At 42.1% G+C, this 25,360-nt stretch overlaps 3 protein-coding genes and 1 long non-coding RNA gene across 4 annotated transcripts; 1 reads left to right on the top strand and 3 right to left on the bottom strand.

The window, feature by feature from the left end:
- Positions 1 to 6,285: 6,285 nt before the first annotated feature.
- Positions 6,286 to 8,955, bottom strand: LOC120439764. The gene is made up of 3 exons (XR_005612743.1): positions 8,359 to 8,955; positions 6,723 to 6,794; positions 6,286 to 6,631 (listed from the first exon to the last, which is right to left on the bottom strand). It is a non-coding gene; the product is annotated as an uncharacterized LOC120439764 (long non-coding RNA).
- A 3,048-nt stretch (positions 8,956 to 12,003) lies between these two features.
- Positions 12,004 to 18,744, bottom strand: dhps (deoxyhypusine synthase). The gene is made up of 10 exons (XM_031734000.2): positions 18,447 to 18,744; positions 16,835 to 17,034; positions 16,080 to 16,229; positions 15,873 to 15,994; positions 15,104 to 15,200; positions 14,889 to 14,975; positions 14,688 to 14,793; positions 14,498 to 14,601; positions 14,035 to 14,160; positions 12,004 to 12,600 (listed from the first exon to the last, which is right to left on the bottom strand). The coding sequence occupies exons 2-10, from the start codon at positions 17,027 to 17,029 to the stop codon at positions 12,505 to 12,507; spliced, it is 1,083 nt and encodes a 360-aa protein (XP_031589860.1). The 5' UTR covers positions 17,030 to 17,034; positions 18,447 to 18,744; the 3' UTR covers positions 12,004 to 12,504.
- On the top strand, positions 17,047 to 20,611 carry LOC116315657 (guanine nucleotide-binding protein G(I)/G(S)/G(O) subunit gamma-7-like). Its single transcript, XM_031734012.2, has 4 exons — positions 17,047 to 17,640; positions 19,444 to 19,566; positions 19,651 to 19,749; positions 20,462 to 20,611. The coding sequence occupies exons 2-4, from the start codon at positions 19,534 to 19,536 to the stop codon at positions 20,585 to 20,587; spliced, it is 258 nt and encodes an 85-aa protein (XP_031589872.2). The 5' UTR covers positions 17,047 to 17,640; positions 19,444 to 19,533; the 3' UTR covers positions 20,588 to 20,611.
- Positions 20,612 to 20,703: 92 nt separating this feature from the next.
- fbxw9 (F-box and WD repeat domain containing 9) lies at positions 20,704 to 24,979 on the bottom strand. The gene is made up of 7 exons (XM_031734010.2): positions 24,399 to 24,979; positions 24,141 to 24,288; positions 22,754 to 23,735; positions 22,473 to 22,621; positions 22,177 to 22,380; positions 22,019 to 22,084; positions 20,704 to 21,578 (listed from the first exon to the last, which is right to left on the bottom strand). The coding sequence occupies exons 1-7, from the start codon at positions 24,506 to 24,508 to the stop codon at positions 21,504 to 21,506; spliced, it is 1,734 nt and encodes a 577-aa protein (XP_031589870.1). The 5' UTR covers positions 24,509 to 24,979; the 3' UTR covers positions 20,704 to 21,503.
- Between the last annotated feature and the right edge of the window lie 381 nt (positions 24,980 to 25,360).

Below are 25,360 nucleotides of genomic sequence, written 5' to 3'. Positions count from 1 at the left end.
TCCTGACTGGTGTGTGTGTGTGTGTGTGAGTGTGTTGGGGGGGTCGGGGGTGTTGGTATAGACCAAACTCAGTAGCGGAAGGCAAAAATGGATTTGAAGGAGGTAAACGTGAGGTTGACCTATAGAAGAAGGATAAGATAAGGAGGTATTAATTTAGCCTCGACAGTGGCGTCTATCTCTTTGCTCCGTATGCGTCTGGTTGTGACTTCAGATAACCTCCATGCCAAATGACATGGGAAAGAGAAGGCACGGGTCAAATGTGTTGTTATTTTGCCGTCTGCTTTGAGAAGGTGGTAAAATGGGGTGATGGATGGATGGTGAGAAAGGATGAGAGGAGGAGCAGGAGAATGTGGGGATCTAACCCTCAAGCCTGGGCTTTGGTGGGGTGGTTTGAGTGGGTGGGTGTGCCCGGCAGCAATCTGTAGGAATGGGCCCAGGCTCAGGAAACCGTGGCGTAGTGGAATAAAAGTGTGTGTGTGTGTGTGTGTGTGCAGCTTCAGCATCCACTTGTGCATGTGTGGTTCAGTGGCAGCAGGGCAGCTGTACTCTAAGTACAGGGCTGGTGGTGGTGGTAAGGGTGTTTGGCAATGAATCAGGCTGAGGATAGGATTACACGCACTGGGCTACAGGGAGTAGACCACGGGCTTGGGCTGGGCTCTTCACTGCTGAGGCTAGCTTTACAGCCCAAAGAGACTTTGAGCTTTTCTCTTTAAAAAAAAAAAAGGAGCTGGAAATACTTCTTTTTTAATTCTCAGACTAATGTCCCACATGTGGCGCGTTCCATTGATTCCAGGCCAGCCAATGAACGGTCGCCTTTAATTTGGGAAAACTGTAACATAGAAGGCCCATAGTAGAGGCCCGGGCTCTTGTTTGAATGTCACTAAATGTCACAGCCTCAGCAATGATTACACCCTCGCACGTAACATGAAACAAATACAATCACATGCGCACACATACTCAGACAGACCCTGTCTGGTAGCAAGCAAGTTAAGGTGTGGTGCTGCGTTGTGTTTTAGTTGGCGGGCTTTGCAATTTCAACTGCAGTTTTGTTGATCCTGTGGTTGATTTTCTGGCGGATAAAAAAAATGCAGACTTGATTCTGGAGATGTTTTTTTTTCTTTTGATGTGTCAGCTGCTCGCTCCTCGTCATTTAACCATTTTTAGGCTTTTCCGCCTTTTCTTCCCAGGAGTGAGTTTAATAGGCGCAACAGACAAGATAGCAATTATGGAAAGCAGACGTGGCAAATCTACACCGTAAGAAGGGAATTAACATGTAACTGTAACCCTTGTGACTTCATGTCTTGAACTTATAGCATTTACAGAGAAAAATGAAGCTGTGGCTGGAAACAGCTTCATCTGCCCCCTGTGAAAATCAGTGGAAACATAAATGACTTGTGCTCGGCTTTGAGACACAATTCTTAATGACATGCACGAGCCTGGGAATCGTACTGCTCACTGTTTGCTCTGTTAAGCGGTCCACAGCCTGGAGGTGTGAATGATGTCAGCTTGGTATTTTTACTATTCGCAGTTTATGAGAAAGAGTGAAAACCAGCTTACGCGAACCCCACGTTTGCCACTGACATCACTGTATTTGCTCAGTGATAGTGAACATATTGTGTGTGTGTGTGTGGACAGATAGGTAGATTGGGCTTGGCCTGCGGAGCGTGTGTGCATTTCTTCTGTGCAATGCGCACACAAGGACACGGGCAGAGAGAAGATATGTGTTGAAACAACAAGGGTTTGAGATCCAGCTGTCCCAACAGAGGCTTTTCCACTTAACTGTGTGCCCTTGTGTAAACGGCAATGTCAATTCTGAACTCGAGCCAACGATCTGAGAAAACAGCCAGTGGCCACGTCTGCACTTGGACCGCCATACGTCATGTGCATGAACAATATACACACATATGCACCACGAAACCATCAAAGAACCCACACACGAGGCCATAATCCACGAAGACATGCTCTCTAAAAACACTTTAACTTCACTAGAGTACATCTGCTGGCAGGCGTCACTCGGTGATGTTCATTTTCCAGCCCTACACCTCCGTCGGGGTGCAACAAGTTGCCACGGTTGCGAGCTACCAGTAAGCTGCAGCCTATATGCCACATACTTGTTATTTCTAACCATAATAAACATCCAGTTTGAGAAGCCAGTAGCAGGAGGGCCGCCTGTATCCTCAAAAAAAAAAAAAAACAAGGCGAATGCGAGGCGGGTCGAGATCCTCGCAGAGAGTGTTTGAGGTGAGGTGTTGGACAGCGTGCGTCAACCAGAATGCCGTCATTACAGGGGAAGGGAAGGAATGAGCTCATGGACATTAACGGGCTGCGGGTTCGAGTGGGGGGGGAGCGAGAAACCGATGGAAAAGATGAAAAGGCAGAGAAAATAACACACTAGATGAAAAGAGATGGCGGTATGAGGGTTTAAGGTTAAAGGAGGATAGGAGGTAAAGGGGGCAGTTGGCGTGTCTTTGATGGATGCCGGGACCTTAAATTACCTTCTTTCTTGACAACATCTTGTTGTGACCGTGTGGAGACCGGCCTAGGCTTTAAAAAGCACAACTCGTAAAACAGAAAGGAAATTAAGGAGACATGCAACTAGGATCTAAAACGGGCCGCCCTGGGTACATTTTTATGTCGACATTTTGGTTTTCTGTTAACCGAGTGATTAAAAAATACGGCCCTAAGACAATGTAAATGTACACTTTAGTCTATTGTAGAGTCAAAAAAGTTGATTTTGAAAGTTAGCGAGAACAGACAATGCTATTCTGTTTTCTTCCCAGTAGCACCCAAACACTGGACCACACTTTGGCCTGGTGAAAACTGGAAAGCGTCCACATGAGACGCTGCTTTTAGCTCAAAACGATGCTCACAACTGGGCTGGAAAAAGTTGGTGTTCTATTTATGGAAGCTCTGTCTAAACTCCCTCATCTTCACCACACTAGATTTGTGACAACAGAGATGCCCGCTTTAGTGATCACATTCCCCAGCTACTGCACCAAAGCGATAACAGACAGCCAGCCAAAGCTTATTTAGAGTCTGGAGTTCCCCAAAAGCGTCCCACTGACTCATACCTTGTACACGGCGAAATATTCAAGCTGCTGAAAATAAGAGCGACTCAAAGGAGGGCGGCAAAACGAGTGGTTCAGCCGGGATCTGGAGACTGGAATGGTGTTCAATAAATAAAGTTTATCCTGTCCAGACAAGTGAAATTCAACCAAAAGGAATTCACAGCATTATGTTGTGCTCCGGGGTGGGATGGCTGTGTGTGCGTGTCTTTATTTTTTTTTTTTTCCTTTAAGGAATACGCAGGATCAGACTTTATGTTTTAACAATAAAAGCAAAGGTTCTCTACGCAACATGAAAATTCCCTAACAATTTCTTAAGAGATTTCGCCGTAACTTAGCAGCAGAGGAAACACGCTCCAGTGCTCTTTTTCTCATTTTGTTTTTCCCCTGTTCACAAGGGGCACAGATAAAGGGTGCAGGGTAAATGTCTGTTAAAGGGAGTGCCATTTGAGTGGCCACTTCCTTCTAACCTAATTCTCCATTCTGTCATTGAAAAGCTATTTTTATAAGAGGCCACGGGAAGCCTGGGAGTTGACAAGGACCACGTACAGTGCACACAGGGTTGAGAAAATGCAGTGACTGACCTGCGAATGACAAACGTGACAGAGCCAGACTGCTCTCTGTGTGTATTGGGGGGGTTAAAGAAGAAAGGAGCTGATGCTTATAAAGGTGACAGTGATGCTCGAGTCTTATTGTGGTATTTATTACTGTGCGTGCTTTGAAGTCTTCTTTCCGCCACAGACCGTCCAGCTCTATCTGTTGGCCAGGGGAATTCCTGGCAGAGTGATTTTTTTAAACTAGAGGACTGAATCACATTGCCAGGGATTTCCAATGGCTGACACGAAGAAAGCAGCCTCTTCGTTGCACGCGCACCAATTTGCCAACTCATACACAGTCACTCATTTGCATACACACATGGAAACGTCTCCTTTCTGTGTCACAAACAGATGCCTGTCGAAGCCTGGCTGTGCGGCAGCAGGACTTAACCCACATGTGAACAGTGAGTGTCTGCCATGTTCACAGTGGTTAAGTTCTGCCGCCACAGGGCTGCAGCCTGCAGGGGACAAGGGAGGGGAGTAAAGGTCAGGGAGGGGCCGCACTGCATCAAAAACACCGCTCTTCACATCAACACCAGGCTTCACATGAGCATGATTTCGTCCTATGACTATATCCTCCCAACAAACATCAGCTTTCTTATATAAAATGTGTTTCTAGCCGCCTGTTCGATGATTTACTTAAGAACCTGTGACCTTCTTTGGGACTTGAACCCAACAACAACAACAAAGCAAAAAAGCTCTTTATCTGTCACACCATCGACCATTTTTTTCTGTTATCTCGTCGCCGCCCTGCTTTCTCAAGTGGTTTACGGAAACTTGAGCAGAAAACTCAGTGCGTCTATTTTAACTTAACAGAAGCAATCAATCCGATACCAAAATACAGGGTCAAAATTATCAATGCTGCTACTTTTAACGTATAAATGCAGCTTATGTAGGGGAGTGTGTCATGACTTATGAGATGAATTACCGCAATAATTAATCAGTACAACAAATCAGCGTTTCATGAGGCTGTCTCTCAAGCACTTTGGATCAGCTTCTGTCCTTTAAATGTGCTACGTACTGAACATAAGGATAGAAGAGTATCGGTCCAATTGCGCTAGTATCCATCTGATACCAATACCAGTATTGGTATCGATACTATCAATATTTGAATCGATCCACTGACCGCTACTAGAAAGCATCACGTTGCCGGTAACGAGGCAAATACGTGCTACTCTTCAACAGCCAGATTGATCCTTTGACTTTATTTTTACGAGCTTTCCTGATCATTGCTAAATTGACAACATGTGTCGGAGGCTGTGTGTGTGCACGCGCGTGTGGGAGTACTCAATGGATGACTCAGTACAGTGTTACGAGTCGGCACTGTGATGTGGCTGAGTGGGATGCATGGGAACAGGTATCGCACTCCATTATGAGCGAGTGCCTGGCAAAAACAGCTAATCTGGTGAATTAGCCGAAATTGTTCGGTCTCAGTGTGTCAGAGCCTGCTAAATGTCAGGCGTCTCATTAGTGTCGAAGGCTGCTCCCGTTCCTGTTGGGCGGGCAATATGTCATCTTGTGTTGTCGGGTGTATTGCCGGCTGCCAGGCTCTCTCTGGGGTGTGTGTGTTTGTGTTTGTAACCACGTTTATTTTCACTTCTACCTGTTGATTTCTGCATGAGCATCAGTGTCTGTTTGGCTCGTTGCTGTGTGTCTGCGTGTACCTGTGTATATGTCTGTATTTATGTGTGTGTGACCACCTCTGTCCGCCCCCTTCCTCCTCCTCACCCCCCCGCTGGGTCGGTCTCCTGTGCCTGCTGTGCTGATAATCAGTGTGTGACGTCGGCTGGCTCAGTTCAGCAGGAACAGGGGACTGTTCTCATTTCCACACTCTCTCTCGCTCACACACACACAAACACACACACTTTAATGTCAGTTTAATAACAACATTAACACCAGACGTCTACATGCGTGTTTTCTTTAGTTGTGTAGCTCTTTTTCATGACATACACAGACCTTTAAAATCATATAACCATAAAAGCTTATAATGTATTATAAATGATAGAATTTTTTTTAAACTGTATTTTTAGGTTTCTTTCTTTGTTTTTTGTACCGTGATCTATGAAAATGGAAAAATATATCAATTAATGAAGTCTGTTTAAGTATATTTTAATCTTTTTTTGAAAAATAAAACTTGTTTTGCAAAAAAAAGAAGACCTGTGCATTTGTGTTCTGTGACTCATTCCTTCACCTATCAAATAAACCTCTTTAACCTTTGCATCTCTCACTTGCTCTCCATCACTTTCTTTGTCTTTCTTATCTACGTTGAGGTCGCGAGCAGGAAATCAGATATGCGGCAAATGGCCACCAATCAGCAGGTAAAAGTTACACCGCGCCTGCTTATGTTTGCCTGTGAAACCAGAGAGCTGAACAAAATCACTTGGCTCTGTTTTTGTGCGGCGGTGAACTTAATTTGTAGGCTACGTTTCTATTGTGTGCAGAAATTCATATTGCTTAAATCCAAAGAGCTTTACGTGCTGTTACACAACAATAACCTTTTACTTCCTACGGATTCTGCACAGTCTGTCACTCTTACCACACAACTGAAAGACTTGTGACTACAGTGGTATGTGTGTGTGTGTGTGTGTGTGTGTGTGTGTGTGTGTGTGGGGGGGGGGCAAAATCAAGAAATTGACAGGCAGCAGTTTCAACTTTCAAAATAAAAAAAAGTGCAAAATTCATCACTATTCTAAGTCAAAACCACACTCATAATTCCAGGGGACTCATTCATCAATCTGTGTCCACATTATAAAGAAAACAAGCAAGAATGTGGAGAAGAGGACACGAGAGAAAAAACATCAATCTGGAAAAGTAGTGAGGGGAAATAAAAAAGGGCATTTCTGCACGAAAACAATAAAAAATATATATATAAATAATGGTTATGAGAAGAGGACAAAGGAAAATCTTACACTGTTTTCCATTTTTTCATTTGTGCTTTAGTTAGGATGTACTGTTTGTTTCCACAGCGACCTGAAATTGAAAAAAGTACAGTGAGAGCTATGAGTCTGAAGGTTTCACATCTCTTTTTTTTATTTTTAAGCTGTTTAATCATCACCCTTACCTCATTCATGGACATGTCAGAATTCATTCATTTAGCTGAATGCAGTTATACCTCGGTAATTTTAAAAAGAGCCTGTAAGACATATAAAAACCCTCATGCATCTTCTCCATGCAGAGTCCAGGTTTATTACAGTGCTGGTAGGCATTTATTTGTTGTTGCTCTTTCACAACGTTTTGACCACATCCTCAGCCCATAGACATTTTATAAAAATACTTGTAAAAACACCCACCGAAAGCCTACACAAATACAGCAGGAAGTGTGACAAACACGACTGTATTGCAGGGTTAAGCTTTCTTGTTTTGTGCATTTTTAACTTAAGCTAGCTTTCAACCGGTTTTCTGAGCTTTGCCTTAAACAAGGTATGAAAAGTTGTCTTACTATAAATGAGCAAAAGGGTGCTTTTAATAAAGTACATTTGCTAAAGTATTTTTATTAAATAGAAATCAGTTAACTTCTATATCAATTTCTCTCAGTTTGTACCCTTTAATTACTCTTCCACATTGTTGAATTCATTATGAAGCGCCTTGAGGCGACTTTTGTTGTGATTTGGCGCTATATAAATAAAATTGAATTGAATTGAATTGAATTATTGCTCTCCTATCAAATTTCTTTACAAATTATATATTTTTTTAAAATATCAAAAGAGAAACTTAACAAATGCGCATGAAAATGTTAACTAGCTATTAATATGAACTTTATTTATATGGCACTTTTCAAAACACAGCGTTACTATGGGTTATTTTTCCACGCAGAGATGAAAGATGTTTCACGGCGGCACTTTAGAGAGCATCAATACTATTAAACACAATTTGTAATCATTTAGAGCGGGCATGACAAACTCACTACTTTGATCTTAAGTATGTCAGATCAGTGAAACTCCTATTTTCTGTCAGTGTAAAGAAACTAAATTACACAACTGTGAGATGAGGAAAAGATGTGCGATTTCAATAACACGTCTCGGTTTTTGTACATGATAGAAAGATGCTTCTGTTGAAAACAAAAGAAATCTGGGAGCATGAATCTTTCTGTAAGAAATAAATGTGTAGAGTTACTGAAAATGGCATTGCTCAGACTATCCTGTAATTATATAGTACAAATTTTTATTTATGTATTTTTTGTTTACCATGAACCCATTCTAAAAAACAAACAAACACATTCTATAAAAACTGGAATTTTTCTGTCATTTAATTGTTTAGCTGTTTAGCTTTAGTTATGTTTGTGTAGCATGAATAACCACAGGTGAGGTATTTATCAATTGAAGAGCTGTAAAAAAAAATAAAAAAAAAAAAATCGAAAGAAAGAAAAAAAAGAAAAGAAAAGAAAAGAAAATACAGTTAAAGGATCAAAAGGACCAAAATTCATGTCCTCTTTTACATTTTCAAAAATGGTGAGTCTTTGCTGGGCCATTTCTGGGCACCAGGCCTTATGTTTGAGTGCACTGAATAAGAGCTTAGAAACTACTGAATGGAACAGTACATGACTCCCATATATATATATATGTGTATATATATACATATATATATATATATATATATATATATATATATATATATATAGTGCAGTATAGTGCACTATTACTATTTGTATGTAAAGGAAAAGAGTACTAGAAAGCTCAAACCAAAGCCCGTCCTGTTACCTGGGTTGATAGTGCGGTTTTTCTTGCTACAACAAATCTGATGAAGAACGATGACGGTGCAGCAACTGAGACATGACATCCGGATGTTTGTCCTTGCCAAGCGGTTGCCAGAGCAACGCAGACACATGGCCGTCATCAAACTCAGCCAGCTGCGTCACCGGAGGAGACGGCGGTTCAACTGACGACTTCCTGTTTCTGAGAAAGCAAGCGAGGTGTGTGCAGTGCCCCCCTTCCCCTCCTCCTCCTCCGCCTCCACCACTTCCACCTTCACCTCTGTCCGTCCATTTATCACAGCCTCCACCCCACCCTTTCCATACATTTATTGCCCTCCCTATCGCAATGTTTATCTTTCCGTCGCTATCAGCCGCCCCTTTCTCGCTCCCTCATCACGCCCACGCAGCTGCACTCCTTCACCTGCCGATACCTCTCCGGGTGGACCAATAGGCTGCCGAGATGGTGTTCCCGTGGCAACAACAAACTGGTAAACATGGGTGGAGCGAGGACGCCGCGGCTTTGCAACGACGTGCAGAGTACTCCCTCGTATGTAGGGCACAGGTTTGGTTTCATGCTTCTTTTTTTTTAAAGGAGCTTTTTCTGTTCGGGGATATAAAGTAACCGAGGAAATCTTTTTAGAAAGTTAACCGAACTATAGGCCTGCTTTATATGAACATTATATTAATATATAAATATATTATTTGCTCTGCTAAAGCTACCTTACTGCTAGCTTAAAGCTTCAGTAGCCTAGTTTAATGATTAATTGGTAGTAAAATTAGATTTTGGTAAATTTAATTTGGTAAAGTGGTAAAGTGAATTATTTAGATTTTGTTTTGTTTTTTTAAATAAATGATCCAATGATATGCTTTTCCATGTATAGAGTGTCTTGTGTATATCATATTTTTTCCATTCAGTCACACATAAGAAAAAAAATACCTTAACAAGGTGAAAACCCGCTCTGTGTCATGCGTTATTCAACTCCCTGAATCCAGAAGGATATATCTTTGTATTTTACATCTACTTGTGAAGACACGATGATAATCTTCCTCTCTCCTTTCAAAAATTCCTGCATACAGATCCGGATAGACATCAAAAGGTAATTACTTCTAAGCTGGGCCGAGCCCAAACTCCATAACTCTTTGAGTAATCCTGCAAGCATACATCCTTGGCGGAGGTTAAAAGACAGCAAGGGAAAAGTGTTATATTCCAAAGAGGGGATGATTTTTGGACCTTTTGCAGGTTGGATTCAGTCTGAGAAGCAAAGTTCGGGGCAAATTAATGTGGAAAAAGTCTGCAAAGCTGCCTGTTGAGCTAGCTGAAGGTGACTCAGACAGACATTTTTATCAGCACTTCCCTTCTCTTATCTGGAAATATGGTGACCGGACACTTGAAAAAAAGAGGGGGGGCGGCACTGTTTAAAGAGACCCAAAACAGTGAAAATAAAGAAACAAAGCAATGGGAATTGGCTCTTGCATACACTTGGACACAACTTTACTCAGAAACCAATGTAAATATCTGCATATTACTTTTCTTTTCCCCTTTCACTCCTCACTGATCCACCCCACCCTGCAGCTGTGCAGCAGGTCAGTGCTCCCTCTCCCTCTCTCTCTCTCTCCCTCCCAGTCTGGCTCTTTGGTTCTCACCATAAAAAAGCTGCCAATCTGGCTGGAAGAAGACATAATTGCCATTATGACTGCTGCGGCCCTGCACATCACACAGTATGCTGATTGTTCCTCAGAGCGGGAGGAGGAAGGGGGAGGAAAACACTGTCTGCTCTGTGCAGACGCCACACAATATTATCATAGCGTGACTACAGCTCATCCACACACACAGACACACACAGACAGGGTCTCTACTCACTTTTTTTTTCAGCCCGCTCAGACTCTGTAATCTTTAAGCTAAGTGCAGAGCAAACACGGGTTTCTATAGGGATAAAAATCCATACACCACTGCCTTTTTAAAAAAAAAAGAAATAAATCTTGTAACTGTCAAGCCCTGGGTAAACACACACTTACACACACAGTGCCACCACCAATAGGAAAAGATAGAAGGCCTGAATGGAAAAGCAGCTTGTACCAGAACAGGAACGCCCAGTTAATGTGTGCGTGTGTGTGCTTCTGAGAGCATACGGAGCTGAGGTTTTTGGGAAAGTTGACCTTACCCCGGGTCCAAGTCCACTTCTTCAGCTCCAAAAATTAAAAGGTCACAAACACATTAAAAGTACTTACACTTTAACAACTCCATAACATCAATAAATAATTTTAAAATAGCTTCAGCAAACATGTTACACACATCCTGGTGTAAAAGCAGCTCTGTGCAGAGGATGTGAGAGCACTGATTAGCTGCAGGAAATATCCATTCCCACAATAGTAAACTGATGTATTGCGAAGGGAAACGTCTTTATCCTTGATACTAGATTATGCGGCGGATTCGGCCGACGGCACAAAGGAAAGGGGCCAGGGAGTCCCACCTCCACGGGTGGAAGAAAACTGTGCTGCATCTGCATGCGCGTGAGAAAGCAACAACCGCACGTGCCGCTCGAGGGATTTGAAGGTAGGATCTCGCAAGCCGCATCAAAGCCATTAGACTCGCTCAACAGACTTTATTCAAGCGTTTGCCGCTCGCTGAGCAAGTCGAGCCAGATTTCAATTTTTTGTTTTGGTTTGTTTCCCCCTTGAAACCTTAAATTCTGCCCGAAGCGTCAGAGAGCGCAGAATTTGTTTTATTTGCTCAAACAGTTTGGAAACTGAGTTTACAGAAGGATTTTTGAATCTCATAACTACAAAAAAAGGGGGGGGGGGAAGTTATAAAGTTGAAGGTTTATTTGATTAAAAGCACTGCTCCAGTCTCACACAACTGTTAAGGAATATTACAGCAGGCCAGGGGCCAATCATATTTATCAGGAAAATAAATTGTTAAGCATTTAAAGGTCTATAAGGTCATAAAAGGTCACTGACACCAGGCCTATAACTGCATATTTTACTGCATTCAAACAGCCGTTCTTCAGGTGTGAATAGTTACATTTTAGAGTCTGTGCATCAAACAGAGCTGAAAACCTTTTAAATTATTAATATTAAGTAAATTAGAAAATAGTCTGCGGGCCAGCTGGCACACTATGGCATGCCCGATTTGGCCCCGCGGGCTATAAATGGAGTATTGCTGCCATAAAGACAGCTTTAATGACGCCGCTAATGTTCACCTCCCTTACTTTAATGGAGGTTTTAATTACGCGTTTTAGCCCCGAGGTCACAGAGGTTCAGGATATCAGAATATCTTATATTCAGAGGTATGCAAATGTTAGTTAAATTGTTTCAAGTCAATCTTGTAAACACAAGGAAAGTCATTCAGATCTGTTAAACTTGCACATTTACATCTTTGTAAAGGCACAATCAGAGCTTCTTTATTCATTTATTGCTTGAGTACCTAATAAAGTGACCTCTAATCAATGCTTAATAGCCACCTCTGTGTTCCTGGATGATTTGGCTCCTGAGCCACTTCAAACTCTTTCTGCAAACTTTTTATGCAACAAGGATCGGCGAGTCATGTGAAATTTAGTGTCATATGACAGGTCCTCTGCAGCCTTTTCACACAGGACTACTGCACAAAGTCTCTGTAAAAGTGCAATAAATCTATTTTAAACAGAGACAGAACTGATGACTTCATGGTTTATTAAGACATACAGGGACATCTTTCATCCTGTAACCATGACAAGAAAGTAAAGGTTTGCTTAATATAATAGACAATAAGAATTATCGAGCAGTGGATTGTGTGTGAGGCCACAACTAAACTGAAATAAATAAAAACTCTATCTAGACTTCCTTTCACACACTCACACGACAGCTAAAACCAGTTGCATTATAGACATAACAGTCTCTTTGGTGCATGCATTAGCATGATATCTATGACATTTCAGCTGTCTGAACAGTAAGAAAAAAAATGCTGTACTTGTTCAAACAAGTAAATACTGGAAAGCATTAAAACAGGAAAGCATCACCACCGTTTCCCATTCAATAAGTCGTTCAGTTGCAGCACTGCATGTATGACAGTACACAGTCTTGAAGCTGACCCAGGATCAGGCTGAAGTGTTCAGTTTGACAAACAAAAGGGGTAAACCAGAGGAGCAAAGACAGTCGTTTCTAACAGAGCAGCCAATTAATCCGTTTTCTTGCCGGCGGCCAGCTTGTCGACGTGTTGAGCGAAGGTCTCGGCCACAATCAGAGGGAACACCAGAGAAGCATCGGCGTATACCTGAGAACCAAGAACAGAGCAGCTGACCACTTTTCTATTATAAAAATCATATTTTTAAACAATGATGCTGTATTATTGTTGTTCACTGAAGTGAAACTAGACAGTTTTCTTATTTATGCTTTTCAGTGCCTTGGATGCACTCTGAGCACAAACACTGTGCAGACACTGCCACCTTGAGGCCAAAATGAGGAACACATCTCCTAGTTGCACCACCAACCATTTTTTCCCCTCCTGTTTGACTGGTTCTCGTTCCTTCGTTGCGTGCACAGCAAACTGTTGCTCTGCTTTGTTGCCTCGCTACCATTTCTGGTCCAGTATGAAAATATATCTAAACACTGTGAATGCCCCTAAAACTGATTTCACTGGAAAAGAAGGACGGCAAATGAAGGAACTCTCCAAACATGGAACAATGAAAGCAATAAATAATAATGAAAGCAAGTCGCTCAGATCAAACAGAGGGAAATTCTTTGTTATTAAAAACTCACCGGCCACTTCAATATGCACATCTATTCATACACTGCTGAACTACTGGGATTTGCATACAAGAGAGTGATCTCAAACTGGTTTTCGGAACAGGACAATGAGTTCACTGTACTCAAATCACCAGACCACAGTCACCAGATCTCAAACCAGGGGAACGGCTTTGGGATGTGGTGAAACAACAAAGTCTCATCAGAAAGCCGACAAATCTGCAGAAACTCTGTGATGCAGTCCTGTCAATATGGACCAAAATATGTGAGGACAGTTTCCAGCACCTTGGAGAATTAATGCAGTTTTGAAGGTAAAAGGGGTCCGATCCAGCAGCACCAAGGCATACCTAATAAAGTGGCCGTGACTCTATATTAAGCATGACAAAACCGCCCCTCGGCCTCTTAGTAGCACCTATTGTGTAAATGTAAAAATCTAAGGTGATTTTCAGAAAAGTTGACCTCTGACCTTGAGATTCAGGTTACTGAGATCCAAACTGCACTTACAGTATGAATTTGAAAATCCCGTGTTCACAAACATCCTGATATTACCCCATCAACCTTTGACAGCTAACAAGTAAAAACCCATTAATTTAATATACTAGCTTTAGCTTCTTAGACATTACCCAGTAGTCATGAAAACAGAAATGTTTGGATCAGTCTGGCCAGCAGTTATACGATCTCAACCCTGCTAACTGACAATTGCAATGTCTCCTTGATGCCTGAATGATCCCATAAGTGCATGGAGCTGATGTGTCCAGTACAGCAAGCGTATGGGTGTTATGTACTCCACTCTTAAATCAAACAAAGGCGTTTTCAGTTCTTAAAACATCTCAGAAACTGACTTGTGTGCTAAAAAGAAAAAAAAAAAACAACCAAAAAAATCCCCTGAAGACATCTCAAAATCTGATGTAAATAAAGACCATCTGACGTAAAAACAGGAGGTAAAGTTGACATTTATCATCACCTTAACAGGTTTGGCATCTGTTCTGATCTTGCCCCAAGATACAGCCTCGTCAGGTCTGGCCCCCGAGTCGGAGCCATCAAACTCCTGCCCCGTGTTCACATACACCACGTAGTCAGCTCCATTTCTCTGGCAGGAGAGAGAGAGAGTGTCAAAACAGGATGCTGATTAGGTTTGTGAGGAAGGTTGCTTTACTCGTTTAAACTTGTTAATATTTCTCGAAATAAGAACAATTTCTTATGAAAGGTTCACAGTAACTTACAGGTAGAACATTTCACAAGTATTACAGTGAATCTGTGAAGTAACTGCAGGCTGTAACTGTTAAAGCAGCTACAGTGGAAATACTCAAAGCCAGCCCACGTTCCTCAGATTTGTACTCAAGTAGAACCTCGTAGGTATAACCTAATTTATCAAACTTTTTCAGAAGTGAGAAAAGTTCAAGCTAAAGATCAAAGAATTTAGTTACCATAAGATTTGCGTTGGCTATATGATGTTTGACCAGCCCCCCTCCCAGGATGATCATCCCCGTCCTCTTGGCGAAAACCGCCTGGCTGTTCAACCTGCGAATATCTGAAAATAAAGCGCGCATTAGCAACACGAAACGACTAAAAACCTGCGTGGCGAGCTTGTTCCGCAACATCGCCGCTGCTTCAAACCTTCTACGATGTCCAGAATCAAGCCGGGGTTCTTATACGAGTGGAAGTAGATCATGTCGCCAAGAGAGCCGTCTGTCAGAGCGGGGCTGAACACCGGGATGTTATTCTGAAAAGCAACACGACAGCACATTTAGCCACTAAACAGCACAGCCAGTGCAAAGTAAGCAAAGCAAGTGAGAGCAGAAGGAGGTGCATAACCACCTTGTACGCCCAGTAGTAGACAGAGTCTGTATTATTTATCTCCTTTCCAAGTCGGTGGATCATTTTGGAGGGAGTCCAGCGGGTGCCCTGGAATCACAGAAACTTCTTATTATTCCTAATTTTTTTTAAGTTGTATATTACATATTAAACCTAACAAGTGCATAAGACTAACAACTATTGTTGCAGTAGGCTTTGGGGTGCAGGGAGAGACTCACCTCTGTGTTCTGCTCCAGCAACATCTGGTCCAGGATGGGCATCAGCCAGTCTTCAAATTTACAGTAGTTATCGTTGGGCACCACCAGATTACCAATTCTACAGCCAGTGAGGACACAGGGAGACGGACAAAATCAATACATCAGCAGGTTTTTCTATGTCAGCCAAGGTCACAGATGAGCACCTGCCTGTCAAATCCTTGCACCAACACAACATGTGCCATTTGTGATGAAAGCATAAAGATAAGAAAAGACATACAGAGAAACTTGTGCACGATTATGAGGTCAAACACTGTGTCCTTGGGTTAGATACTGTACCCCGAGTTGCCTCCAGCGCATCCATCGGGGTGATCAGAGTGTGAGTGACTGGTAGATATAAGTGCTTCGGTATCGATAAAAGCAGTGTATGAATGTGTGTGTGACTGGGTGAATGAGACTTGTGGAAAGGTCTTATAAATTGTGTTATATAAGCACCAGTCCAATCCAATCCATTTAGTTTAATGGCACTGCTTCCTCTCTGTGCAGTGCCATCGATCATAAAGCGAATAAGCATGTTTTCTTTAAAGTGGACCTATTATTGCTTTGCCTTATATACTGTTCATCTACACTGTTTAAAAAAAGTTTCAAAAGGGGAAGTCAAACAGAAGAAAGCCAGGGGGATGAGCTAAAACGGAAGCTGAAGAGTGGCCACAACAAACAGTTTTATATTTTACTATTAATATTTTTATTTTACATGTTAGCTTACAGATACACTGCGGCAGCCCTAACAAACCTGTTGATGCCTCTCAGGCGGAGCTCCTTGCCGGGGAGGCTGAAGTCTCCCAGGTAGGTGTGAGCCAGGCACTTGATTAAATCCTCCTCGACGCCTCCTGCTGTGGTTACAATCACATCCACCTGACGCAGAGGAACAGATTCTGAGAAACCGGGTGACTGATTTAGAACTTATGTGGATCGTTATATGAGACGTGTCATTATGTACCATTTTGTGCTGCGCCAAATAGCGGATGCTTTCTCTGACTCCGGAGCTGATGAGGTTGGAGGTGTAACCCAGGAAGATGGTGCAGCCTGACTTTGGGGTTTCCGACTCATTTCCTTCCCCTTCCTCCACTGGTTCGAGACGCTTCTCGATCTGTGGTGGCCGAAATCATTGGTGAGCAACAGATAAACAGATATCGCAAACATACAACGTGGATCACTATGGCAACAAACACACCTTACAAGTGAGGCCAAACACAACAGTGTTGAGCAGCTGGCTCCAAAACCACCGCTGGCTCAATGTCAAACCTTCATCAAAGTCAACAAATTTGTACTTTTGCACTCCATCTCCAAGTTTTGAGGTAAACAGAACGCAGGATAAAAGTGAGGTTTGATTGTGGGTGTGACACATGTGCCCGGTCTGGAGTGACTGATAAGCCTTTTGGATGAGGAGGGCGAATAAAAGTCTCTCAGTGTCAGTGGAGCAAGACTCCAGGAAGTTAAAAGCTTTTAGGGTTCTTTGTTTTGTTTTGTTTTTTTAAATAGTGACATATTCATATCAATATGATCCCTATGATTCCCATCAATAGGATTCCTCTTGTACTGCAGTGGAAGAAGAAATGCCAAAAGATGCACATAGCATAACCTGGGCAAGCAAAACCAAAACTATCTATAAGACAAAAGGAGAAGGTGTGGGTGCCAGACACCTTGTAGTCGTTTACTGAAAGTTAATAACCCCCCCAAAGGCATTCCTCTCACCATGGTGTTGATCTCCTGGATAGCCAGGGCTAAGCTGCTGGCCTGGAAACCCGTGGTGAGATAGGACTTCAGCACCGCATGGAGATCGACTCCCTGGTTGAAGTCATAACCTCTGATTTTCGGCATGTCCTTGGGGAGGTCGCAGCTAGGCTTCAGGACAGCCTCCATGGCAACTGAGGGCGCCTGGTCTGCCATCTTTTCTGCAAAAGACAATCACCAAACAGAGACTCTTTGAGATTTCCACAGAGATGGGCCGCCTTGGAGGTTTTCAGCATATTTTAGGTAAAAAAAAATAAATAAATATAACGCACACTTGCAGATCCAGCTTATTCAGGATGTTATTTATTTGAATGTGCAAATGTTGGGAAGAACATTTTCCTGAAACATTTGGTTACTGGAGTGTTTGCATGTAAAGAAACTAAAGTTAGTGGATTCCTAGTAAAAATTTGAATAACTGAATTCCTGGAAAGGCTAGCAGCATGTTTCTAAGGTGGATGTCCATCCTGCAGATTCCTTTAAAGTGCACCTACTGCAGTTTTCCTGATTTTCTATACATCATTCATTACAGTGCTAAAAACCTCATAGAAAGGTCAACATATGCAAAAGTAATCCATGTGAACCAGAAGTGGAGACTATATACTGCTTTGTTTTTGGGCCTCCGAATGATGTCAGTGAGGGAGGATTTCTTCATTTGGTCAGCTAAGGCTCTGTGAACAACAGCTCCACCCATCTGCTATTGAAACCTTCTGTTTCCGAGGGCAGCCAATCAGAAGAAAGCAGGTTTTTAGGGAAGCGGTTGAGGGCAGGTACAAGATAAATAAGGATTATTTTAACTGTTATTTACATAAAGATACTCTAGTAGATTCCATAAGTAAAAACATGGAGCTTGAAATGAGCAGATAGCAGGTCTGTTGTATATTCTCGTCTCTGGTGGCTCAAAATCTCTTTAATTTCATACCGTAGTTGAAGTGAAGGAAAATAACTTTAATACGTTTTTGAGGCGTGCAACAAAAAAAACAACTATGTATATTTATTACCACAGCAATGTACTGCAGTTACATTGCTATAGATCTGCTGCACAGTTTACTCAACTATGCTGTAATTTTACTCGTTAACACTTTACATAAACATATGGCAAGCTTATAAAATCAGCTATCTGATTTTATGAGTACTAACGCTGTCGTGAGAGGTGACTGGGCATTGATTTATCAGGATATTCTAATACTTATTTTGAGGATTACATATCTGGTGATTTCGTTAATGCACATGCTAATGTGAGAGTAAGCAGATGAATATTTTAAGTGTAAATGCGACTTATGGCCATCACGTTGGTTTTGATCAGCTTTTAAAAAAAATAACATCGATTTCACAGCCACAAAATATCTAAACTTTAAAAATCCTGTGGTTTAGATGTAAAATTCCACTTATTTTTGGAATAAATGCCTTTGTACAGGGACTTCTTTTTATTAAAAGAGCATATGGCGTTTAGCAGGTGCTAAAACATCAATGAAAACATACAAAATCCATGTGATCAGACGTTAGCTAGAAGCTAACTCTGAGTCAAACTAGCTTGAATCGCGACTTAACATCTAAAAGAGAAATGAAGACATACCTGTTCTTGAAGAGGCGTCAGGTGATGAAGAAGGCTGAGCAATAAACGGCTGTCACTACGCGCAAAAAAACAAATATTGAAGATTTGTATTCCCCTAAACGTCGCATGGATCGCCTGTGAGAAACGAGCTACTTCTACGGAAAGTGAAAAGGGACAAATGTGACCCAGGTTGCCCTTTTTTTTAGCTACTCTACCTTTGTGATGTTCACAGTGTTTTTATTTCTCATCTTCCACATATAGACAAATAGTAATATTTTAGGAGATTTTTTTCCCACCCCTTCTTAGATCTCCGCAGAATTCCGTGAACTTTCCCATTGTTTTGAGTGTCAATCAGTCCAGTGAGGGCTAATCACAAATCCTTTTTATGCTACACCCACCAGTTGCAGTCAGTCATGATCACTAATGAGAAATTAACAGGCCTTGACCATTTCAAGTTAAAACACAGTATAGAACCTTCAGCACCACTTATTAAAAGATTTGGGTGTAAAAGATAGTGTTGGGCCTGTATGTACTGTTGAGGCTGTGTGGATTAGAGAAAATCCTAAATTTCCAATTCTTGTGTTTTTTTAAGTCATGCCCATGAGGAGTGTATGTAAACATAACTTTAGATGAATACTGTAATACTATGCAGTATGTTTTAATATTAGGGGAATATTTGACCTTGTTAAAATATTTTTCTCTATATCAAACACATTGTGAGAGCCCAGCAGTGTGTCACACATGCATTCGTTTCCCATCTGCCCTGATGTAATTAAAAAAAAAAAAAACTTGTCCTAAAATTTGTCATTCATCAGGACCCACTAATCACTGAACTCAAAAAGAGTCAGATGAGCTCAAACTTTTGTACTATCATAAAATCTTCTGTCAAAGTACAGACACATAATCTTGGTTTAAGGGCAGACCACATCTCTGAAGCACAGCCTCCAGCAGTGCCTGTGAAGAGATGTGATGTTTGTGACATTTCCACCACTGTGTTGTCTGACCTTTTCTATCACAGAGTCTTTGAACTGGCCCCAACAGGGAATTAAAAAAAATAAACAGAGGAGGGTACAGGTCAAAAGGAGGAGTCGGGAGCATCTCTGAGCAGATGCTCCTGTATAACCTGAGCTGTTTAGATCAGGTAAGTGACTGGTGTAACTCATTTTCCTGCTGCTAACTTTGGTGTCATAGGAGTACATTTTATTTCTGTGTTTTTGCTCTCAAGACAATGTCAGGAAAGATGTGCAGCAGCAGCAGCAGTGTTATTCAGGCGCAAAAACTGGTGGATCAACTTCGGGTAGAGGCAAGCATGGAGAGATTCAAGGTGGGTAAGAAACTAAATCACCTTTATAGAGGCGGGCAGATTGATATAAATATTAATTGGATTGATACTAAGCATGATATGGTCGATATTTGTTTCCATCCTCTACGTTCAGTATGTAGATCACTAAGCTGTATTAAATTAATACTTTTTTTGGGGGGGGATAAAATACTATAATTTCAACACGCGCTATGAATAATGTCTGAATCTTTTTGTATTTATTGTCACATCAGTTTTATTTAAAGCCATCAGCACATTTAAACAACAGAAGCAGATCCAAAGTGCTTAGTTTAGACACATACACATTTACATTCCAGGTCTCCAAAAAAACAAAAACAGTTACAAAATACATAGAAATGTGTTTTGTAGTGTTAATTGTTGAATGTAAAAATCAGTGTTTTAGTGGTCATTAAGATGTGTTCAGAATTTGAAAACTTATGATTCCTCTGGTTGAATTTATGACACACTGCCCTCCCGACATAAGCTGGCGACATAAGTTAAAGGTATCAGTATCTGTATTTACCTGGTATTGGATCAATATTAATTTTTAGTATTTTACACTTTAATTGCTCCATTAAAGTCCCTCCTTCTCCAAAGTACTGAATAATATATGTATATATATATATATGTTTATTTATTTTAAACATCCCATGCTCACTGTCCAACAGTTTTTCATACTTGTGTCTAAAATCCAGTCAACTCTCTGCCCCAGCAGATCTCTCTGACAGCAGCAGATTTAGTCCAGTACTGTCAGGAGCACAGGCGCAGCGACCCCCTGCTCACCGGCATAGCCGCTTCATCCAATCCCTTCAAAGATAAGAAGACCTGTGTGATTCTTTGACGGCTCCCAGACGGCACTGTGAGGAAAACCTCTGTCTGAGAACACAACCACGAACATGCACTGTGTAAACGATAATACATGTTCTCATCTGGGAAATCACAAAATAATCCACGCACTTGATTTTTAGAACATTTAATGTTGTCTTCTGTGGAAACAGTCTCTCAGCACGTTTGTAAATGATTTTTGGTCAATATTAAAATCACACACAGCATATGGACACAAATAATAACGCTTTCTTGACTGTATTCAAATAAATAGCTATAGAACTACGATCAGTGTGTCACAGCAATAAATACTTTACTGTACATGAAACATTTAAGTTAATTAAGTAATTATTGTTGTATAATGCCAGTTTACATATGAGATTCAATAAATGTATTAAAATTACAAACATTTACATGTCTGTGGTTTCAGTGGTTTGAACATAGCATATTTAAAGTGTCTTTAAGAGTGATTAGGTCAGTAGTGGCACAAAATGAAAATTTTTGGGGAAAACATTGGAAATAAACATTTGTTTTTTTCATCTGTAGAAAAATCTTGTCAGTGGCTCAAACAAGATAGAAATAAAAATAATAAAAATACAATGTGAGGGTTTGTGACAAAACGAAAATACCTGAAATATCCTCCACCACACATTTACAACTAAATTAAACAACTGAAAGCAGTCATTTCAAAATAGTTTACTTAAAAATTAAAAATAACCTGATTGGTCATCATCTGTCGTCATTGTCATCTCTTCCCTTTTGTGTTCGTCTGTTTACTCAGCACTTACATGACTGTTGATATAGCCAGCCTTCCAGGCAACGGCAGCTTCTTTATTTGTTATTATACGTTTGTTGATTTGTATAGAGACAGAGAACAACACAACAAAGACCGGGGTTCCTGTTTTCAGTGTTGCCATGTAGTTTCTTCCACTTCATTTTCGGGGCCTCCAGATTTGCACCCTGACATCACCGGACGCTACGGCGAGGACTCCGGCCTCCACGCTCAGCTGAAAGTATTCACACAGTGCAGTGAGAGAAACGAGAGGGAGAGAGCAGACACATGAACAATGAAAAGAAGCCCACATTAATAAAGTTAAAATATCATCACTGATGCCCCGAGAGAGAACTGTCAGTACTTTGCAATCACTAATATTGAATCCCTCCCAAAAAGTTCAAAAGGTGTCGTCTTTGATCATCCGAAAAAAAAAAAACTATAGCAACCCCTCAGCTACTGCAGAACTGACAGATCCTAACCAAAACCAGAAAGAGAGCAAATATAAAACCAGTTTTAAAGTCTCTGCATTGGCTTCCTGACAAGTTTTATACGGTGTGTGTTTGTTGGGGCTTTTTTGCACATGTTGCTGTTCTGTAAAGCATTCTGAGCTACAAAGTTGTATAAAAAAAGTTGCTATATAAGCAAAGTGTTAACTGACTGCACAGCACTCACCCCATGGACTCCAGCTTGATAGTGCAGGGTGCTTAACGTCCTCGGAGGCGCGCATGGTATATGAACCTGAAGCCCAGGCGGGAAAATTACAATTCATGACTTTCAAGACATTCAGTAGCAGAATTCCAGCAGCTTAAGTTAACGAAGAATTCTCTCACCTTGACGGTGCAATCAGATGAACAGGTGTAGAGGCTTCCGGAGGATCTGTGGATGCCAGTGATCAGAGCTGTGTGTCCCACATCAAACTGGGAGACAGCCTTAAAGGTCCCCGCCTGCATGGTAAAGGAGTGCAGCATGCCGCCGTTGTCTCCTGCCCACACCTCACAGCCACTGTAGCTCATGGACAGCAGGTAGGAGCTCAGCTGTAAAGTGGTGGGTTGGGTGGAGTTAGTGGCTTGGTGTAAAGGTGGATATAAGTATGTTTACAAAAGTACAAGCTCTTCAAGAAATCTACCCGAAGTCTCTTCAAGCCTTTGCCTGCTCTGCGGTCATAGACGGCCACAGTGCAGTCTTTACTCCCTGAGATGATGTATTTGTCATCTGCACAGAGGCACATTACGGCGTTACTGTGCATACGGATGCTTTTCACCAGTGGTGCAGCAGCTGTGGACAAAAACAGACAGAATCCACCTCAGCAAGTCATTTGTCTGTATAACTGCTTTGCATTTACTAAACTCTTGACCCTCATGTGCACTTTCTACACAGCAAAACAAGCTTCATATAAATCCCTCTCACCTCTGGTGTCATACATGCTGACCTGCTTGTCAAATGTACCAGCCAGCAACATGTCGGGCTGACAGGACAAGCAGAGAACAGCAGCCCTGGTCCTGATGAGGGCCCTATCTGCACCTCCTGCCTGCAGGTCCCACAGCCTCACAGTGCTGTCAAAGCCCCCTGAGGCCAGCAGAGGTCCTTGAGATGCCAGGCACCAGACCCAGCCTCGATGGCTGCTAAAATCACCCTGCCGTCCCATCGTGTGCAGCAGCGAGCCCAGCTCCAGATCCCAGAGCTTTACGTTCCAGTCTCTGGAAGCTGTGGCACAGACCTTCCCCTCTCCCCCAAGGAGGAGGACCGAGTTTACATGGGCAATGTGGCCTGAAGGCAGGGTAATGCACTCCAGCGCTGGTGGTGGGCTTGGACTTCTTGCCTCTACATGTTGCCCATTACCCAGATTCCTGTGGTCTGGCAAGTCTTCTTGGTGATTAAGAAGTGCATCTCGGCCCTCGTTGACATTAAAAACCCTTCTGTGGTCCATTTCTTCTTCCATTAGTGCTGCAGCATCACCCTCTAGTCTGTCTTCAAGCTCTTCTCTTAGTCTCGCTACTTGGTCCCCACCTAAGACGTGCTGCATTTCACCCTCTTCACCTTCCATTGCCACCTCCATTGCTTCATCCGCGCCATAAGCAACCTCCTGCACCGCCACTCCCACCCCTTTCACCTCACCCTCTCCACCATCATCCTGGCCTCCCACACCAGGCTCCCCATCCTGAGGAATCGCTTGCTCCCTTCTCTCCTCATCCTCCTGGTTTTGTCTGGCCACATGCTCAACTTCACCCGACCAGCAGGTTATGAGCTGTTCCATCTCCAGGCAGGCACCAGGCCAGTCAAAGTCCTCCCTTGGCCCCACTGGAAAAGCAGCTCTCGATCCCACCAGCCTCTGTGCTCGGAGCTGCCAGGCGGTCCTGTCCTGCCCCACGTTACTCAGCGCATGGCAGACCTGAAACAAGAAGGGGCAGGCATCTAAGGACATTTAAACATCTGCATGAGACAAATGTGGCCATGTGCCAAACATCTGTATTTTCCTGATTCATCTTTAACCCTTTCCCCCCTTTTGGACGCCTGCTATGGGTAATTTTTGTTTCTCTTTGTTGAACTGAGCAGTTTCTATCATATTTCAGGGCTGCTTCCAGAAGTTTGTGAGGGTGATCTCTGCCCATACAGCTTACTAGGAATACCCTTCGAAAAACCCAGTGCCCATTCTAACAGTTGTCAAACCAGGTCTTTATTGACATATACTGAGGTGTTAAAACTCATCTTTAAAGGTACCGGGGACCCCATCAAATGTTGTCTTTACAAAAAAAAGAGTTAAATAACCAACCGTAAAAAAGGCTTTCAAACAAACCTTTGGCAGCACGTTGACTACAAAGTGAACAGGAAGATATGAGACAATGTGGATTAATATCTCCCATGGTAATGACAACAAGCCACCGGACTCAGCTGAAGGTGAGGGGCTGATATCTGCTGAGGATGAGTGGCTGGTGGTCAGCAGACTGAGAAGATTAGATAAACACAGATTAATTATTTTCTTCATGACACTGTGCCACATGAAAACCCACCTGATTGAGTGTGAGGAGAAAAAAAATAAATAAACAAGGCTCACCCATGCAGGTCAGGCCTGGTGGCTTCAGTGCTCCTCACCTGGTCAGGAAATGGCTGCTCACCGCGTACACCTGCCTCACCTTCCTGCAGGTTATCCCTGACCTCAGACATCACCTTTCTCCTCCAGAAGGCTAACTCATGGACTTTAGACTAACTTTATTTTGTGTTTTAATAAAGGTGGAGCTCTTTAAGCTTAGCTTAATCTCAACTACACTGATGATGTTCGTATTCAGCGAAACCCTGCCTGAGGAAAGCTTTAGGTACCCGTCACAAATGAACGCTTTCCTTTCCTTGATAGCTGCTAACTGCAAACGAAATACGGCTGTAAGACGCCCAGATAGCGGTTATCTTCCAAGTTCTGCCTGCTACTCCCTAAAAACAAAACCTGAAAGCGTTTACCGCTTCCTAAAACTTACCGCCTGAGTCAGCGTTACTAAAGCGGAATATAAATCGAATTAAAGGCTAATGTAAGGCAGAGGCACCAATTGTTGTTTCTGTCCTATCATCAAACACACACACACACACACACACACACACATACACACACACACACACACACACAAAAATATTCAAACAGCAGTTCCGATGTCGTCATCAAACTGTGCAGCAGAATTACAATTCTATTGGTTGCGATTAGATCAGCCGGGGTGAGGGAGGGGGACACCCTCATGGGTGATTGGTGGATACGTTGTCAACGCGACCGGGGAAGACTTTCCTAAAAGCTCTTCCCCTGATATATACTATCAGTTTTTGTATTTCACGTAATGGAGGCTTTCTAGAAAAGTTAATACATTTATTTCTGAAATAAATGTATTAAAATAAAATTTAAAAAAAAATTAAAAAAAAAATGCTGGCTCTTAAAGTACCACACTTATGACCGACATTAAAGTAATATGCGCCTATTTAACACCATGTACAGTTTACACAAGAGAATTTAATTTCTTATATGAATGTTATTTATTT

Source organism: Oreochromis aureus, linkage group 4, assembly GCF_013358895.1.
Source record: "Oreochromis aureus strain Israel breed Guangdong linkage group 4, ZZ_aureus, whole genome shotgun sequence".
In the NCBI taxonomy this organism is placed as follows: domain Eukaryota; kingdom Metazoa; phylum Chordata; class Actinopteri; order Cichliformes; family Cichlidae; genus Oreochromis; species Oreochromis aureus.
The sequence above is the reverse complement of the archived record's forward strand: the minus strand, read 5'-3'. Positions and strand labels throughout refer to the sequence as shown.

Coding starts and splice junctions, on each gene's coding strand:
- LOC116315657 (XM_031734012.2), top strand. CDS start 19,534: ATGCTCCTGTATAACCTGAGCTGTTTAGATCAG. Junction 19,567..19,650: donor ACCTGAGCTGTTTAGATCAG/GTAAGTGACTGG, acceptor TTTGCTCTCAAG/ACAATGTCAGGAAAGATGTG. Junction 19,750..20,461: donor CAAGCATGGAGAGATTCAAG/GTGGGTAAGAAA, acceptor CTGCCCCAGCAG/ATCTCTCTGACAGCAGCAGA.
- dhps (XM_031734000.2), bottom strand. CDS start 17,029: ATGGCAGACCAGGCGCCCTCAGTTGCCATGGAGGCTGTCCTGAAGCCT. Junction 16,230..16,834: donor TCCAGGAGATCAACACCATG/GTGAGAGGAATG, acceptor CGGCCACCACAG/ATCGAGAAGCGTCTCGAACC. Junction 12,601..14,034: donor CAGATGCCAAACCTGTTAAG/GTGATGATAAAT, acceptor CTTGGTTCTCAG/GTATACGCCGATGCTTCTCT.
- fbxw9 (XM_031734010.2), bottom strand. CDS start 24,508: ATGTCTGAGGTCAGGGATAACCTGCAGGAAGGTGAGGCAGGTGTACGC. Junction 22,622..22,753: donor CAGCATGTATGACACCAGAG/GTGAGAGGGATT, acceptor TTTTGTCCACAG/CTGCTGCACCACTGGTGAAA. Junction 22,085..22,176: donor CATCTGATTGCACCGTCAAG/GTGAGAGAATTC, acceptor CCTGGGCTTCAG/GTTCATATACCATGCGCGCC.